The 18,345-nt window shown below is 45.0% G+C and overlaps 5 protein-coding genes across 5 annotated transcripts in view; 4 read left to right on the top strand and 1 right to left on the bottom strand.

Annotated features, from left to right (window-relative positions):
- Positions 1-1,013, top strand: part of DSM5745_07153 (putative pyruvate formate lyase activating enzyme) — a gene marked incomplete at both ends in the record, with an annotated part of 1,122 nt that extends 109 nt beyond the window's left edge. The window contains one exon of the mRNA XM_026749169.1: positions 83-1,013. Within this exon, the coding sequence (XP_026602259.1) occupies positions 83-1,013 (931 nt within the window). The remainder of the gene's footprint in view (positions 1-82) is intronic.
- A 211-nt stretch (positions 1,014-1,224) lies between these two features.
- Positions 1,225-2,838, top strand: DSM5745_07152 (uncharacterized protein; the record flags this gene model as incomplete). Its single annotated transcript, XM_026749168.1, has 5 exons — positions 1,225-1,809; positions 1,887-1,916; positions 1,983-2,357; positions 2,418-2,450; positions 2,500-2,838. The coding sequence occupies 5 exons, from the start codon at positions 1,225-1,227 to the stop codon at positions 2,836-2,838; spliced, it is 1,362 nt and encodes a 453-aa protein (XP_026602258.1).
- A 457-nt stretch (positions 2,839-3,295) lies between these two features.
- On the top strand, positions 3,296-6,004 carry DSM5745_07151 (uncharacterized protein; the record flags this gene model as incomplete). Its single annotated transcript, XM_026749167.1, has 5 exons — positions 3,296-5,056; positions 5,105-5,324; positions 5,371-5,439; positions 5,482-5,517; positions 5,565-6,004. The coding sequence occupies 5 exons, from the start codon at positions 3,296-3,298 to the stop codon at positions 6,002-6,004; spliced, it is 2,526 nt and encodes an 841-aa protein (XP_026602257.1).
- A 978-nt stretch (positions 6,005-6,982) lies between these two features.
- Positions 6,983-8,731, top strand: DSM5745_07150 (uncharacterized protein; the record flags this gene model as incomplete). The annotated part of the gene is made up of 1 exon (XM_026749166.1): positions 6,983-8,731. One exon carries the CDS (start codon positions 6,983-6,985, stop codon positions 8,729-8,731), a length of 1,749 nt encoding a protein of 582 aa, XP_026602256.1.
- Positions 8,732-9,326: 595 nt separating this feature from the next.
- On the bottom strand, positions 9,327-9,958 carry DSM5745_07149 (uncharacterized protein; the record flags this gene model as incomplete). The annotated part of the gene is made up of 2 exons (XM_026749165.1): positions 9,327-9,591; positions 9,705-9,958. 2 exons carry the CDS (start codon positions 9,956-9,958, stop codon positions 9,327-9,329), a joined length of 519 nt encoding a protein of 172 aa, XP_026602255.1.
- Positions 9,959-18,345: the final 8,387 nt, after the last annotated feature.

Genomic DNA, 18,345 nt, shown 5'->3' with positions numbered 1-18,345 from the left:
GAATCCCACCCCAATACCTCCTCGACGACTACACCCCGCGCTACACCCTCCTCTCCTCCACCGACGCCGCCAAAAAGCGCAGCAAAGCCTACGCCCATCTATCAAACTGCAACCTCTGCCCACGCAAATGCTCCGTGAACCGTTTCGAAACAACAGGCCACTGCCTGATCGGCGCCGAAACCGCAAAAGTCAACGTGATCGCGCCCCACCGCGGCGAAGAGCCCTGTATCACAGGCTTCCACGGCAGCGGGAGCGTCTTCTTCAGCGGATGCAACCTGCGCTGCGTCTTCTGCCAGAACCATGATATCGCGCACCAAAGGAACGGGTTTGATTTGACGCCGGCGGAGTTGGCGGGGTGGTACCTCAAACTCCAGGATGAGGGGCGCGTGCATAATATCAACCTCGTTACGCCGGAGCATGTGGTGCCGCAGGTTGTGCTTTCCATTCTGGACGCGAGGGAGATGGGACTGCGGATTCCTATCGTGTATAACACGTCTGCGTTCGATAGTCTCGACTCCCTGGAACTTCTGGACGGGCTGGTCGATATCTATTTACCCGATTTCAAGGTCTGGAAAGCCGCGACTTCGAAACGGTTACTCAAGGCCGATGATTACGTGCAGACTGCGAAGGAGAGTATTCAGGTTATGCATGCGCAGGTTGGGGATCTGAGTTTTACGTCTGATGGGATTGCGAAGAGGGGCGTTTTGCTTAGGCATCTTGTTATGCCCGGGAAGGAGGACGAGGGACGCGAGATTGTGCGCTGGCTTGCGGGGAATGTTTCGCGGGATCTGTATGTTCATGTTATGGAGCAGTATCGGCCTGATGCGCATGTTGGGAAGAGGAGGAGGGGTACGAAGGGGAGGAGGGAGGGGGAGGGGGTGGAGGAGGTAAGGTATGCGGAGATCAATCGGGCTGTTAGGGATGAGGAGCTTGGGAGTGTGAGGGATGCTGCGGTGGAGGCGGGGCTTTGGAGGTTCTGTGAGGTTAATGAGAAGAGCTTGTTCCATCTTTAGGTGGTAAGGTGAGGGTTCTTTTGGTGTGCTGGATATGGAGGCCCTTTGTAGATGGAGGACAGGAACACAAATGTAAGATCCACTTGTATTTCTACTGGCCATTTGGCTACCGCGATTCTTTCTTCTGTCTCCAACAACCTTTCGTTTCTGTCTTTGCTAAGTCTTGTTTTAGACCTGTTTTACTTGGTTGCTTGGATAGCATACACCCACGATGTCATCGCCGACTAAGCAGAAGCACACGCCGACTAAGCAAGATCACCACACACAAACCCAATTCACAAAAACAGAGCAGCTTGTCTCTTTCATCTACAACTTCAGACCCCCTCCCAACTCCTACCTGTTTTCCTATCTGAGATACCTCCCCCTCGTCCTCGCGCTCGAGGAGCAGACTGATACGGACTCTGACGCATCCTCGTCTGAATCTTCATCGCTGTCACAGTCTCGCTCTTCCTCGCCAGAACCGACGCCCTCTCCCTCGCCCTCCAGCTCGAGAGCGTCAACACCGTCCATCACAACAAGCTCGTCTGACACGTCCAGTCAGGCGACAATTGCACTGCCTAGGTCTAGTCCATCCCGCGAAGCAACACCAGAGTCCGTCACCATGCCCAAGGTCAAGGGAACGACTAACACTGCCGCTCCTCGCAGCATGGCTAGCATCCCAGACGCGTCGAAGGCGCCCCCTCCGACGCAGACGTGCCCCAAGTGCAAGCGCTCTTGGACTAAGGATCAGTTCTTCGACAAGTGCGGCAAGCCGACGAAGCTGTGTCATACTTGTCGCGAGGTGTCGAGGGTCTCGGTATGTTGCCTATCTACTCTCTTTTTTACCGCTATAGGTGATGCCTGGTCTGAAGATTAACACATCGCTGCGAATAGCATCAGCGCCGTCGTGCGAGGGAGGCTCAGGTATGTATCACGGTGCTTGCGCGTCTCTTCATTTGGATCCGAACTGACGTGGACCTTGCTTGGTAGGCACTGGCTGCGCGCGAAGCTCGTCGAGAACTTGATTCTTCTGAGGAAAAGGCCCCGGTGGACGAGAAGAAGGCCCGTACCGAACAGAAGCCCGCTCGTAAACGCCCTGCCACCGTCGAACGTTCTGCCGGAATCGCACGCCCCGGCGCAGCTGCACGCTCTGGAGCCATTGAACGTCCTGCCGCAAGCGAACGTCTTCCACGCCCTGCACCACCTACCCCTATGGCGGCCCGTCCTGCACCGTTTTTTGAATCGCCCAGCGAGGATGATTCTCCCGATCGCATCCTCCAGCAAGCACTGTTGCATGATGCCAATCAGAGCATGGAGGCCCAGCCGGAGCCGATGACACCCAGCATGACCTTCCGTGAGCCTGCCGTAAGTTCAGACCTTGAACCATAGAACGCTCAAAAGTGACTAACACTGCGCCTTGCCCAGCACAACTATCGCGGTATCCCATCCCCGAGCCCGGTCAGTAGAGATCTTGCGGAGACAGCACCAGCTAACGAACCCTCCTTAGGCTACGATGAATCAGAACACCTCTCCCCTTTCAGTCCCCTTCGCTGATGTTGAGGACGCTCATCAGCGCCTCCTTGCCCAGTTTTCCAGACCGAGAAGCGAGCACACTACTTCCGGTATGCGGGAGCCCACCCCGCAGCTGCCTTTGCTGAACAAGGAGATACAGACTTTGGCGGTCACAGCGAAGAGAGCGCTGAGGACTTCCACCGCAGAGAGCAGTGGTTCTACCCAGATCCCTGATCAGACGTTCGAAAACGGCGAGAACGGCGTCGTCGAAGAAGATCGCTCCAAAGCTCGCGTCTCTATCGTGTGCAGGTTCTTTTTTCGTCGCTTCGGCTGATAGGCCTTGTTTGCCATGAGGTAAGTCTGCCACCGTGCCATAAGAGACCCCGATAACTAAGGCGGATCGTGTAGTAACCGAGGAGCAAGGCAGCCGGACTGGGCTGAGCTGAGCGTAAATCATACTACGTATCTTGTCGCGTTTTGTTTAATTTTTTTCTTCGTCGTTTCAATGTGCTCCAAAGTTCTGTAATCTCAAAAAAATAATCACTAGCAGGAGATGATCGGCTCCTGCGCATCACCGACATTCGTCGAGGTGTATCTAATTTCAATCTGGGGAGTCACGCTGTGGTTGTTCTTTCCTTCCACAACACAACTTTCGCATCCGAGTCTCTTCTCACTCTGGCCTTCCTCTTCTCTCCTAACCAAGTGCATTCGCACGCCGTATACTTCCACATCATTTTTCCGTCGTCAACCGTTCGTTATTCCTCTATTGTTACGTCAAAGAGCTCCACAGGATGTGGCCCTCTTGGCCTGTAACGGCCGTTCTCTTCGCACTTCCAGCAGCGCTGCTCGCCAGTCCGCTCTGTCCTGCTCCCTGCACCGACGACCCAAGCAAGTGGACGCCGTACTCGTCCCTGTCCAACCTTAAGGACTGCAACCACCCGGTGTTGCTCGACTTCTCGTCCCATGAACTAGCCAACACTGTTAAAGATGCCGCCAATGTGTCGTTTAAAATCCTAGCCTGCACCGTTGACGATAGCCCAGACACCCCTTTCGCGTCCTTTTACACTGTGCCGGGTCAAGGAGAAGGTGGGCAAACTGAGGATGATGCGTCGCGGCTCCGACCATTCGACTTCTTCCTCAACCTCTTGCAGACCGTCGTGAACCAGACAGCGAACCGCGATACCTTCAGCGTGCTTGGCCGTCTCAACTCGGTATGGGTCGGTATCTACCGGGGTGACGCAGTAAACGACACTCTGGCCCTCTCCGCCATTGATAGGATCAGGCATGAATGGCATGCCAGACCACTCCCTCGAGCGGGAATCCAACTCTGCGGCGGCGACCGAGATGCCGACCATACGTTTGGCATCGCCTTTGACCCAACAGGGGATACTGTGTTTGTCGAGCAAGCCATTGGCTCATGGACAAAGGGCGAGTGTCTGGAAAGCGAAGAGGCATTCGACCTCGTGGATTCTGCTGCCGTCAAAGAGCCAACGCGTGAATCACTCTCCGCAAAGTCTGTTAATTCAGCCAATGCCACGATTGCCGGCTTCTCGACGCAACTCAACTGCAATACCATCACGGTAAAACCAGGAGATACCTGCACCAGACTTGCGGACAGATGCAACATCACCGGGGCGGAGTTCATGAAGTACAACCCACAGAAGGGGCTATGTTCGTGGCTGCGACCGGGCGAAGAAGTATGTTGTTCTAGCAAGAAGTCCACCAAGCCTGATCCGATCATGAACAAAGATGGATCGTGCGCTACTTACATGACCCAAGAAGACGACACTTGCGCCTCCATTGCTCAGGACTTCATGATCGAGGAGAGCCAGATTCAATTCTATAATGACGGCCGAACATGGGGCTGGAGTGGCTGCGACAATATCCACGGGGGTATGAACATTTGTCTGAGCCAAGGTATTCCACCACTGCCGGCCCCCAGAACTGGCGCAGTCTGCGGTCCGACTGTTCCAGGAACAGAAATGCCGACAGATGGAGCGCCACTCGCAAATTTGAATCCTTGCCCTCTCAACGCATGTTGCAATACCCTTGGCGAATGCGGAGCGACCCCAGAATACTGCGTCTACGAAGAGGGTCCGACCGGGAACCCGGGAACAGCGCCTCAAGGCAAGAAGGGTTGCATATCGAACTGCGGCATGGACATCGTCGACAACTCGCCGCCGCCTGGTGAGTTCATGAGAATCGGATACTACGAATCATTCAATCTTGACCGACCGTGCCTTAACCTCCTCGCCGCTCACATCAACGTCAACGACTACAGCCATATTCACTGGGGATTCGCGTCAGTCAGCAGGGACTTTCGCATCAGCATCAACGACACTCATAACCAATGGCTGGACTTCTTAGCCCTGCAGGGCGTTAAGCGCATTGTGTCATTTGGCGGCTGGGGATATACTGTCAATGGAGCTGCTTACGATGTGCTGCGCGAGGCCATGCTACCGGAGAACGTTGACAGATTCATTGTCAGCGTGCTGGAGTTTATTGCGGACAACAACCTGGACGGTGTAGATTTTGACTGGGAGTATCCGGGGGTAAGTAAGACGTCCCCGGCTCTGATGCACCTTGCTCACACGTACTAGGCCTCCGACCCCCAAGACGTTTCCCTAGATATCCCCCAAGACCAGCGCGCGGACGGTCCGAACTACCTCGCCTTCGTCAAGAAGCTCCGAAAGATTTTCCCTCCCGGTAAAAGCATTTCGGTCGCTGCGCCCGCAACGTACTGGCATCTGCAGGCATTTCCTATTGCGGAGATGTGGGAGCACGTCGACTATCTCATTTACATGACATACGACTTCCATGGTACGACGTTCTCTTCTTCACGACGCGCCGACTAACACTTTATCAGGCCAATGGGACTACGAGACCTCTGTCATCCAGGACTGGTGCAAAGGAGGAAACTGTCTGAGAAGCCATGGTAGGTTTTTATCTCACTACACGAGCATGTCTAACCGCTTAGTGAACCTGACGGAAACGGAATGGGCCCTTTCGATGAGTAAGTAGCCGATCCAGGTGTTCAAGGCCCTTGCTCATTGTCTCTAGTCACGAAAGCCGGTGTCCCGCGAAATGCCATTACTATCGGCGTTGCCAGTTACGGGCGTGCCTTTGGCATGGTTGACCCTGACTGCACTAAGCCAGAGTGCCGGTTTACTGGACCGCGGACTGCAGCCATCCCAGGAATGTGCACCAGGACTCCCGGTCTTCTCGCCATTGCAGAGATCGAAGCGCTGATGATCGAAGGAGACATCAACGAGTCGTATTACGACGCCGCCTCGGACTCGAACGTTCTTGTCTACAACGAGACGCAATGGGTCGGGTTCATGAGCAAGAGTACGATGCGAAGACGGGTGGAGCGCTACCGGCGCATGAATTTTGCGGGCTTCGCCAACTGGGCAGTCGACCTGACGCATTGGAGTGGAGATGATGTTGAGACCGAAGAGGCGAGTCTGTGGGGGTTGCCAAAAAACGGGACTGCGACTTGAGCGACTGGCAGGGTGTAGGAATAGGGTCGAGGTTGCAGCGTCTACGTGTATGCCAGTTGCTAGTGCGAGTTCGCTTCAGTAATATCATGACCTATCCATACGATGCTGGTGCAACGTACCCTGATGCGATTTTTCCTGAAAGGCTCGGGATGCTACGTACCATAATTACGCGAGATCCCTAAGGGGTGTAAAACGTAGTAGAAGTATATTCACTGGATAAAGCATGCTTACTATCTTCATATACTCTACGTACATCTGCAAATGCTGCTGTCCCATTGCCGGCCCATCCCATCGATCATATAGCTTGCTGGTCAGAAAAAACCCACAGCAACTACGCTACATATTTCTCTTCAAAGCCCATCCACAATTCCATCAACAGTCAGAGTCCGGGACCCCACATGAAGAATTCGAAAGCTGCTTGTTCTGACCAAACGTATAGGTATCTAGATGAGACTCGGAAGCGGATGAAGAAGCGCGGCGCTCGGGAGAATGTACCTCAGTACCTAGGAAGTCGTCAGAATTCCCCCGTCCATGGATAAATTCAAAAGCAGAGATTGCCCGATCCCTGGCTCCCCAGTCAGAGGATTTACCGTGAGAGAATTTCCATCACTGTCCGTGTTTATCCCCCGGCGGAGCACACCCCGCTGACTTGGCGCACAGGCCTGCCTTGCCAGAGGCCATCAACACTCCCCTTCTCCTCCCCTCTCGCTCCATCTTTACCCATCAGAGTCTCTGAACAATGATGTCCACACCGACGATCTTTTTGTTCCCATCCGGAGCTCGGATGAGGGATCTCGGGATTCTCTGCTTTTCCATCCAGCCACAAGGGAGTCTGTGGTATAAATGGCCTACCCCGAAGGGAAGTTTGTCAAGTTGATCACTCAGGACTCACGACCTTGACGATAGGAATCTCTTACCGAGTCTCTTGTACCAGTCTAAGGCATGATGTGGTTCTGTTTCCATCTCTTTGCGTTGGCAATGGCCACGTTCTCAGCCTTCACGACTCCAATCCAAGCCCAACGGCCGATGGAGAACCTAGGCCGCGGCGTCGTCGCCATCCGGTCTTCCGAAGACGAGGCCTTCATCAGCTGGCGCATCCTCGGCCTCGACCCCGACGACATCGCCTTCAACCTCTACCGCACCACCGGCGCCGGCGAGCCCGAGCTCCTCAACACCGACATCCTAACCGGCGGCTCCAACTACGTCGACTCCACGGCCGACCTCTCGCAAGAGAACACGTACTACGTGACGACTGTCGTAGACGGCGAAGAGAGCGAACCAAGCGGGACCTGGACGCTCGCTGCAGACGCCGAGGTAGGACCGCTCTTCCGCATCCCGATCGAGGCCGGCGGCGCGATTCGGTATATCTGGGTTGGGGATCTGGACGGGGACGGCGAGTACGATTTCGTCGTGGACCGGCTGGAGTCGCCGCAGCGGATCGAGGCATACCGGCGTGATGGCACGCTGCTTTGGGAGATGAATCTCGGGCCGAATAGCCTGAACCAGAATAATATTGAGCCTGGGTCTTCGGCGATTGATGTTGGGCATTGGGATGGTGTGACGGTGTTTGACTTTGACGGGGATGGATATGCGGAGGTTGCGATTCGGATTGCGAACGGTGTGGTGTTTGGGGATGGGGAGACGTTTGAGTACGAGGATGATGAGCATCAGTTTATCGCTGTCTTGCAGGGCTCGACGGGGTCGCTTCTAGGTACTGCGCAGATACCGGATGATTATATCGCGGATGGACCACTGGCTGCGCGTCTGGGTGTGGGTTATCTCGACGGACAACGGCCATACATCGTGGCCTTCCTGAAGAACCGTCAAGACAGCGGCGCCTTCAACCTCATCGAGGCGGCGTGGACGTTCGACGGCAACTCTGTTCAGCAAGCATGGGTCTGGAAGCGCGACAACCAGAACGCACCAGACGGCCACAACACCCGCATCATCGACGTCGACGGCGACGGCATCGACGAGGTCGGCGAGATCGGCTTCCTCCTCAACGGCGACGGAACCCTCCGCTACTCCCTCGGGCCCGCCGGCATCGTCCACGGCGACCGGTGGCACATTGCGAAGATGGACCCCAGCCGCCCAGGCCTCCAGGGCTACGGCGTGCAACAAGATAACCCGTCCAAGCTGTGGGAATACTACTACGACGCGACAGACGGCACCATCCTATGGGAACACTACGCGGACGAGGTTGGCGATAACGGACGAGGCATGGTCGGCGACATCGACCCCAACCACTCGGGCATGGAAGCCTGGAGCTTCCTAGGCGTGTACAACGCCGCCTCCAACGAACTGCTGGGCGACGCAGAAACCTACCCCTGGCCGCAGCTGGGCGTCTGGTGGGACGGCGACGAGCTCCTCGAACTGATCAACGACGGCAACATCAATAAATGGGACTACGAGGGCGGAAGCCTGCAGCGCCTCGTGACGACATACCGCTTCGGCGCGACGACTGCAGACGACGACCCCATGTTCCAGGGCGACATACTAGGCGATTGGAGCGAGGAGGTCGTGTTTGCGGGGGGGAATTACTCCGAACTGATTATTTTTACGACGGATCAGCCCAGTGACCTGAGGCTCTACACGCTCATGCATAACCCGGCGTATCGCAATGCTGTTACGCTCAAGGGGTATGTGCAGAGTTCGCATGTGGATTACTTTTTGGGCGCTGGGATGGACGTGCCGCCGAGGCCGGATATTTCGTATGTTGGGGCGTGAGGACTACAGGGAGGAGATTACACTGGGTAGGTACCTTAGGCAGGAGTGCAGTCGGTCTTGGGAACGAAGCGTTTTATTTGGGTTATTGACATGAGGTAGGGAATGAGCCAGCTGGCGCGTTGATTCTGTGCTTAGGTACATAACAATGATACATGGTCAATCAGTTCTCCCAGAACAAACACAAACAATGGCCCTGATTCTCTGCCTTGCAGTTCACTACAGTAAGCTATAGGCGGGGATTGATGTTCCCAACCGATAGGGTACCCAACACCGACCAGCGTCCACTCGTTAGTGTTACCTGATCGCCACCAGTGAGCTGTGTTCCGTGTTCCCTCTCCCGGCCTTCGCTTTCGAAATTCTCTGGAGCTTTCCCGTTCCTAACAGCTTGTCCACCCTGGCCTTTCTCGCAGGGCCTGCCTTGATTTCTGATATCTTGATATATCTATCAGCTTCTGGGTTGTTAGCCATGTCGAGCAGAGCAGGCATGACAAAATGCATATCAGCATTCCAGCCAGCACTCCTGTAACCTGGTCTCAGAGCCCAGGGGCACTTGAGTGGTTCTGTAGGGCACAGCCGGCGGACTTGTTCATAATCTTTATAGCCTCGCTGGATGGGAGGTTCCGGTTTCCTGGGCGGCGGCGATACGGGCGAAGATGATCCGCAACTTTTCACACGACTGCGCAAGTTGAACTGATGTCGCTGTTGATAAACTAGAACCCGCTCGACAATCCGGGTATCGTGGCTGAGGGACATCTGGAGTGGTTGATATATACCTATGTATGCTAGTCTTGAAGCTCCGTCGTTTGGCTTTGAGTCGTCTGGTGAACTGCACGGTGACGGGCCTGACCCTGAACAAAGCACTACCACGGCTCAGTATCCTCTCGGTTCTTTTTCTTTCTCTGCGATGCAGCTCCGCCAATACATTGAAGGTATGGTACATCCAGGCATGTCCTGCTACTTGATGATGCCATACTATCGGCACTGAGCGGTGCCCTTAAGGATCCAGTCGTCGCCCAACTTGTGCTGGAGGTGGCCATCCGTGATAGCCAGAAAGGCGCCTGCATGGTCATCGTCACCCGGCTGCCCGAATCCAGGCGTGAACCGTCGCCTTGTCAGCTTCCAGCGCAGGAACTCGTCGGCCACATCATCGACACATATCGCCAAGGACTTGGTCGTGAAGAGAATGTCGTCGTTACTTAGCAAGTTTGCTGGGTGCCATACTGCCATACTGCAATGGCTTTGTTCATGTATTTGAGCGGAAATGGGATGAAGGTGTAATAATCCACCATCAGGAAGGTACCAACCAGGCTATCAAAGCTGATGGTGTTAAGCAGCTGAGGCCTCTTGTTGCATGTTTCCCATGCACTGCGCTGCGTTTAGCACAATCAGAGCTGCATCAGCCTCAGATTGAGAGGACATGGATCCGGTCTGGAGAGCTCCCTACGCTTCATTGAGCCTCCCGTTAGGGAGTACACTAGGTACCATGGATGCCCTTGTCTGCTTGGGGACAATGGGGGCATACTGCCAGATCCTGAAAGGGGGAAGTGCCCTTTTGCAGCTATAACTTGTAAGCTAGCCCTGCATAGCGGTAGGTATAAGCTTGCAAGGTGAATGACTCAATGCGGCTTTACGCCCGGGTCCCTTCCAGCCGGGCATAGCGTTTGCGGATTCATCGGATATGCACCCCCGCGGTTGAACACTGGACTTGGTTAGCCTTTTACCGGGTACGGGCATGATTGCAGCTTACTTGGTTTAAAGGATTTATTTGTAAGAGCGTCCGCGAACTTCTCAACACCTGTAAAACCCTTGGCCAGCTACCCTCTTGTTTGCAGGTCATATGGTTAATAAGAATATGTTCCAAATTTCTCTTGGGCTGGTCGCAGTAGTTTTCCGTGAACCAAAAAATATGTAATAAAGTCCTGCAGGTGCTTTCTACTTTATTCCCTTTTCTGTCCGGCGTACCAGTAGATACCCGTGGTATGTTTGGGGCGGAGCACCATAGACTCTAGGGTATTATTGGGAAAGAGGTCCATGGCACGAATCAGGCTCTGGCGGACGGATATCTTTGGGTTTAGTCCCAGTACCTTGTGAAGGCTTTGCAAGGTACGTTAGCTGTATTCAGCCCATCAACAGCACAGCCCGACACCAACACTATGTAGAGACTGCAAGAGGATGATTCCGCAACGCAGGGACGCGTATCAGTAGCAAAGGTCAATAAGATTAAAGCTGTCCTGCACGATAACAGAAAAGGGCTTGTGCATCGTACATGAAAGTAGCAGTTGATAATATATGGATGATTTGCAATCACGTATTCAAGCTTTTTGCCCTCCAAGTCCTTGAACACGGTGAGATCTACCTTAATCTCCATAAACAAATCCTAAGTCCGCACAGTCAAGCCTATGGTACTCGGAGACTTTTATAGACAGAATAGGAACGGCACTGGCATCTTCTCCTCGATCCACCTTTTCACATCCGCTATCAAGGAGCAAAGAGCGCATCACTGCTCCGGTTCGTGCCTACCTGGGGTACATGACGGGAGTTACCCTAAAGACAGAGGCATACCCAAGACCGCGGAGCCATCGCCCGGCGTTAAAGACCCCTAACCCTAAGTCCCCGGCATCCAAGAAAGTGCCCTGTTTCCGACCTTGACCCAGACGCACTTCATAAAATGACCGGAGGAGATATGGTTTGGTTTATGTGCAGTAAACCTTGGAACTCAAGAACGTCTCCAGATTTAAGAGGCTTTAGGGCTATACTGGGCAGGCAGGCAATGGCCGCTTTGCTTTCCTCTCTCGTAGACCCCGCCTTGTAGCCCATAATATCTACATCCAGTCTGGCGTCATTGTTTATGGGTATTAGTCTCCAAGGCACTCTAGCCTTGTCCCACAAGTTATGCGCCCCCATGTGAAACAATATCTTGTTTTCACATGTTTTTGGACATTTAGGCCAGAAGCAGCGTCCCCCAGCCCTGGACGAAATCCTATGATATCCCACTCCTCCGTTACCGCGTCGATAATCAGTTGTGGGCGGCTTCTCTCCTTCAAGTGCAGGTGCCTTTGCCTCTCCTCCTTGGACAAATTTACGTGTGCACCCCATCGCAAATACCGCGGTCAAATCAGTGGTGCGGCTAGTCTTGCAATACCATGTCCCTTTCACCAAGAGCCGACCACTCGGAAATTTAGAGCTGGATCGCGCGGCGCAGATTGCAGAGGGCATGGCCATGCATTAGGCATGATTTTAGTTCGAACTCCATCGGCATAATGCAGATAGGTCTCCATGAACGTCGGGCTATCCGTCTCGTTGGATTCGCCGAGAAAGGCCTTTGGTTTGTAGATCCCAAGGCATCAATACTGCTTTTGCATGGAATATGTCACGGAAGTGAGGTCTGTGCAAGTCACCCGCGAAGCACCTGGGCTTCGTTGACAGTACCTGAGATCAACAGGAAGAAAGGTGTACTCATGCCATCGTTGCCCATGGAACCGGAGAGTTGCACGGTAAACCCTAGTTTATTTTATTTAAAATTATAAATCATTAATTAAAGGCACGGCATGGACCCATGCAAGGAAAGGCTGAGTCTCGTTCATATTGGAGATGCAGAAGCATCCGGATGGTGGTGTATAGGATACTCTGATCTTTTTGGTTTTTTCTGCGATAAGAGTCTTCATGACCCCAGGCGCGCATAGGGAAGAGAAGAAACAAAAAGATGTGAAACAAAGCATGGGAAAAACACAAAGTGCGAGATTTAGAGGGCACAGTCCTAAAGGAAAACACGCAGAGCACTAGGCAAAGCCTTGCTCCTTCAAGATATCCTTCACTCTGCTCGGCAGACCCCAGTCCCAAATTGGTTCGTTAAGAACGTCGTTGTTCTTGAAGAAGCAGAGCTCCATTTGAGCCAGTACGTAGCGTCCAATTTGTCCGTGATGCGTAGACCCGGGTCAGGACGAATCTTGCTGACGTTAACTCCAGGAGCAGGGATCGCATGCCTCCGATGATGCTTCTGGGATCATCTAATTCAATGCAGGTTTATTGCTTATGTTTAGTTTCATGAAATAATTGTCTCCGGTAAATAGGGCAGACGTGAGTGTGCTACAGAGATTCTGCTCTGAGTTCCACCGCGCTCATACACTGCCTGTAACTAGGTACGCAGGAGCCATTCTTTGCACAGATTTTGGAGCAAAGCTGACGGAGGCCGTCCGGGTCTGCCGCCGTATTCAATGTGGTGACCAACTTGTTGCCACTGATTCAGCTTGCAAACCTGCTTGAACCCCCGACAGATCTACTACTGCCCTCCCAGACTATTCAGAAGGCATATGGCATGGCTGTACCACCACGGTATGCTATCTAATGCAGTTTGGATAACAAGAGCCGTTGCTCAGTTGAGACAAGCGTAGAACGCGAAGGTGTAGCGCCGCCTGCCGTCAAAGAGTACCAACCTACAGTGCCATGTATGCCCTAGTCCAATGGGGGATTCTAGGAGCATACGGGCTCCTATTTCCACTATGGCTTTTAGAGCCGGGAAACCGCTCGGGATGTATAACTCGCATGCATTGAGTCACAGAATCACAACCTTCCCGCTGTTGGCTGGTTTGGGAATATGGTGGAGTTAGCGTAGTTTTATTATAACCACATGATTTATAATAGTATTATAATAATATAATAAGTAATTATAATATTATAGTATTTTTTAAAATTTATATGCATAATTAATATAAAAAAATATTAATAAGAACTAATTACTTATTAAAAATATATTATATATTACTTTAAATTAAAAATTTATTATAAATTAAATTTTTAATAATATATTAGCTAAGTGCAAGCTATATTTTTATATTTTTTATTTATTTTTAATAAAAATATATAAATATACAGCTAAATATGCTTTTTAAAAAAGTAATAATAAATTAAAATAAATATATAATAAAATTTTTAATATATACTTTTTTAGGTATAAATTTAGTTTATAAATATAAATTTTTATTATTATTCTATGCTATTAAAAGGCCGGTTTACTAGCTATATTTATTTTATATAAAAAAAATAAAAAAATATTATATTTACGTGTAAATAAAATTAATTATTATATATATAGAACTACCTAACTTTTTAACTTATTTTAATAATAATAAACCCACGGGTATAAGTACCCGTGAAAATAAGTTTTATTATTAAAAAGGGTATTTTAAGGTAATTTAAATTACATGTATATATTGTAGTGGGGTTGCACCCCAACATTGATTCCTATAGTACTTATAGCCTTGCTACCGGCCTCCTGTACCTAGTTTATTATTTACCCTAATATATATATTTTTTTTTTTACTATTATTTCTTTTTATATTACATACCATCTAGTCCTAGGTTTTTACTATTATTTAGTTTTTTTAACTTTTATGCTTTAGTACTACCCCTTTATATATTAGTAACTAATATAGGGCATGTTTTTTTAATATTATAAAAATAAAAAGGGCGCCCGCTAAACCCCTAAATTAAGAGTTTTTAATACTAGTAGTTATGCCTTAGTAACTTAAGCACCTAAAATTATTAAAAAAAGGGGCAAAAAACTATTAAGGCCTAAAAATTAAAAAGAATTAAATAGTAAGTATAAATTAAACCTAGTAAGTAAGGCAGGTAGGCCACGTATAAAGCACCCTAGTAATTTTTAAAGGAATAATAAACCTAGTAATCCTAAGAAATACTAATTACCTAATAAATATAATAAATTAAATAGTAAAATTAATAAATTTAATATAAATATAGCTAGTAAATTTAAAATAAAGCTTCCAAGGGTCTACTTAGGCAGTTACACTAGGTGCTTAATAATAAAATAAAAATATTTTATAAGTTTTTTTTTATAATTATAAAGTTTTATTTTTTACCAAGTATTTATAAACCTAGCCCTTTAAAAAATTATTTAAAATTTTTAATATATACAAGCCTACTGCCTGCTTACTAACTTTTATTATTAAATAAAAATATTTCACGCATTTAAGTCTTTAAGTAAAAAAAAAATAAAAATACTAAATAAATACCTATGCTTATAATTAAAAATTTTAATAATATATTTCCCGCGGCTAAAGGTAAGCCTGGAGGTATTATTAATAAAATTTACATGCCCTTTAATAACTCCCGCGGTAGTAATACTAGCACCTTTAAAAATATAAAAGGCATGGTAAAAAAAAAGTATTACCCTTTATTAATTATTTTTATACTAATTTTTAGTACTTTAAGTATGCTTATATTTAATAATAAAAATATAACTAGGTTTTTAAAAATATATAAGTAAGCCTGCAAGAACTAAAATATTTATAATAAATTAAAAAAAGTTATCCAAGTAGCGGGCTATTATAATTATAGTATTTTAAATATTATTAAAAACCTAAAAGGGTACGCTAAACAAGACTAAAAGATTTTAAAAACTATTATATTAAATAAATACTAGCGCCTTAACTAGTGCTAAATTAAATAATTATACTAGTATTTTAAAAAATTTAAAAGCTAGCCATGCATGTAAACTAATAACTTTTATGGCTATATTATAAAATATAATATAATTTTAACTTAAGTTATATAAATTAGTAAATTAAATAATTATACTTAATATATTTAACTAACCTAAGGCCTCCCAAGCAACCTAGCCTAATAAGTTTTTAAAAAATTTAGGCTAAAGGTAAAAAGCTGCCGCTAGCTTAAATACAAGGTAATTAAAAAGTATATATTAAATACCCTAGCAACAGAGAAACTATATTTTAAAATTAATAAAAAAGTTATTATGTTTTTTAAAAAAAAAAGCTAAAAAAAAAAGCTATATTTTAAATACTTTTAGGTATATAACTAGTATTTTAGTAACTAAAAAACCCCTAGTTTTATTTAATAAAACCATAAGCTAGCAGGAAAAGCACTTTAGCCCTGCCTAGGATAATTTTTAAAAAATTACAAAAGTTATTAAAGTATTATAATTAAACCTTAAAGTTATAATAGCCTAATAGGTATAGTAGCCTTTTTACCCTTTAAATATATAATAAGTACCGCCCTTTTAAGTATTTATATACTAAACCACCGCGTATATTCCCCCCTAAACTAAAGCTACTTTTTAATAATACCTGCCCTAGTAGTACCTATCCTAGTAGTACCCGCCCTAGTAGTACCTGCCTTAATAATACCAAGAATAATAATATCCACTTAATAATATATTAGTACTTTTAGTTTAAGCGCCCCTACCTTATAATAACTACTATTATTATAGGACCTTAGGATGCTGTGTAGGCACTTATATTATATAAGTAGTAAATATAATAAATAAAATATATTATAAAAACCTAAATACTAATAGGCTACATGTTAGTAAGGCAGGAAATAAAAAACCTAAAATTAAAGGCTAGCTAAAAGTACTAATAGCAAAGCAAGTACTAAAAGTTATTAAAAATTAGTTAAAGCTAGAGTTTTTAAAGGTAAATATTAGCATTATTAAAGCCTTAGTTATTAAGCTTATAAATATTAAAAACCTAGGAAAAAATATTAAAAATAGCAAAAATTTTAATTATAAATTTAATAATTTAATTAAGGTGTAACTATAGTTATTTATAATTAATAAATAGGTTAAAAAATATAAAGCTATTAATAATAAGTATTTTATTATTTAATTAGCAAGATTTAGCTAGCGCGTGAACAAGATAATTAAAAAGTTTAAATTTTTAAAAAATATAAAAAAATAGCCCCGGGTGGAAAAAGTAGCAAAAGCTATAAAGGTTAAGATATAAAAAAAAAAAAAAAAATAAAAAGCCTTAGGCTATTATTTAATCCTAGCCTGTAATTAAAAATAAGCTAGTAACCAAGTTAAAAAAAAATATTAATAAATTTTATACTTAACCGCGTACTTTAGCAACCCATAGCTAATATTATAATTAATAATTTTTTTAGGGTATTTAAACACCTATACTTTATATTTTTTTATTAACTTTTTATAAATTTAAGCCCTTCTAGCGCTGTTGCCTAAATTTTTTAAGTAATTTTAAAAAATATAGCTATTATAAACTTAGTATTAGGGCCTAAGCTAATTAATAATATGCCCTTTTAACCCGCGCAAGTAATACTTATAAATATTATTATAAAAGGCTTAAGGTTTAAGCCCCTATTTAATAAAAAAAACCCCTATATATCCCCAAGTATTAAAATCCTAATTAAAATAAAAAAATAGTCCGTGAAGGCGCTCCTGGACACTAAAATAAAACTTAATATTATTAATAAATAATTATATAAAAAAATTAACTTGCCCTACAGGCTAAAGCCATGGGTAAAAGTAGTAATTATAAATTAAGCTAAAAGTAGCTATATAGGTATTATAAAAAACCTTTTAATAATTATTAGTAACCTTATATACTAAAGTATTAATTATTTTATGTTAAATAATTTAAAAAAAAAATTTATTTTAAAAAGGCCCTTTTAACACCAAGCCTTGTTTATAATAAATACTAAAAAAAATAGTAATATAAAATATATAATTTATTCCGCTAGTTATAATAAACTTTTAAAGATTTATATACCCTAAAAGCTATTACTAGCTAAATATAAAAGAAATATTTAACCTAGGTAGGATTTAAAAAATTAAGCAAGAATTATAATATTAAATGATTACTTATTATAAAAGCCAGAATAATAACACCAGGGGCCCTAAAATAACTAATAAATAAGGCCCTTAATAAGGTAATTAAATATTTAAGCCACGCCCAAGCGCCTAAAAAACTAAGAGTTAAAATAATTTTATATTTAGTTAAATATAAAATTACTAGGTAAGTTAAATATTACTTAAACACCCCCTAGCTACTTAAAAATCTAAAAATTAAGTTAATTTTATGCCTAGTAATTTTATGTTTAAATAAATATAAAATTATTAAGCTAATTACAGGTTATAAATTTATAACTATTAAGTTTATACCTAACCTACCTAATACATGCAAAGCACCTATTAATAAAATTACCTAAAAATTATTAAAATGCCTAAGCAAGCCCCTAAAATATATTTAATAAATAAGGTATAAAGCTAGGAAAATATACAGGGCATAGCCTTTAAATATAGCCTGGCTAGTAACCTTATTTAAAAAAAAAGTTAATAAAGTGTAACTAGTAAATAGCATAAAAAAAGGCAATATACTAAAAGGTGTAAAAAATTAATAAAAACTTTATTTTAAATAATACTATCCCCTCCGCCAGGCGCCTAAAGCAAGTATTAAGTTTAACTTTTATTTTTAACTATAAATTGCTTAGTTCCCGCGGGGAACCTAACTAATACTTAAAAAAGTTATAAAATTAAAAGTTAAAAACTAGTTAATAGTATAAAAAAAAAAAATACTACTAAATATACTATATTAAAAAAAAGAAGCGCTAAAATAAGAAACTAAGAATATTAGCCATGTGTAATTAAAGGTGGCGCCCTTATAGTAACTATAAATAATAAAATATTAAGTATAATAAATACCCTTAATTAAGATCCCAAGAGCGGCCCAAAAAATAATAGTTAAAATATTTAAAAAATACTTAAAGGCTAGAATATTTAAATGCTCCCAGGGCCCCTATAAAAACCTGTACTTTTTAATTATTAAAAAAATACCTAGTACTTA

The sequence above is a fragment of the Aspergillus mulundensis genome (genome assembly GCF_003369625.1).
Source record: "Aspergillus mulundensis strain DSM 5745 chromosome Unknown scaffold_7, whole genome shotgun sequence".
Lineage (NCBI taxonomy): Eukaryota > Fungi > Ascomycota > Eurotiomycetes > Eurotiales > Aspergillaceae > Aspergillus > Aspergillus mulundensis.
Note: the sequence above shows the minus strand (reverse complement) of the source record. Positions and strands in the feature narration are given on the sequence as shown.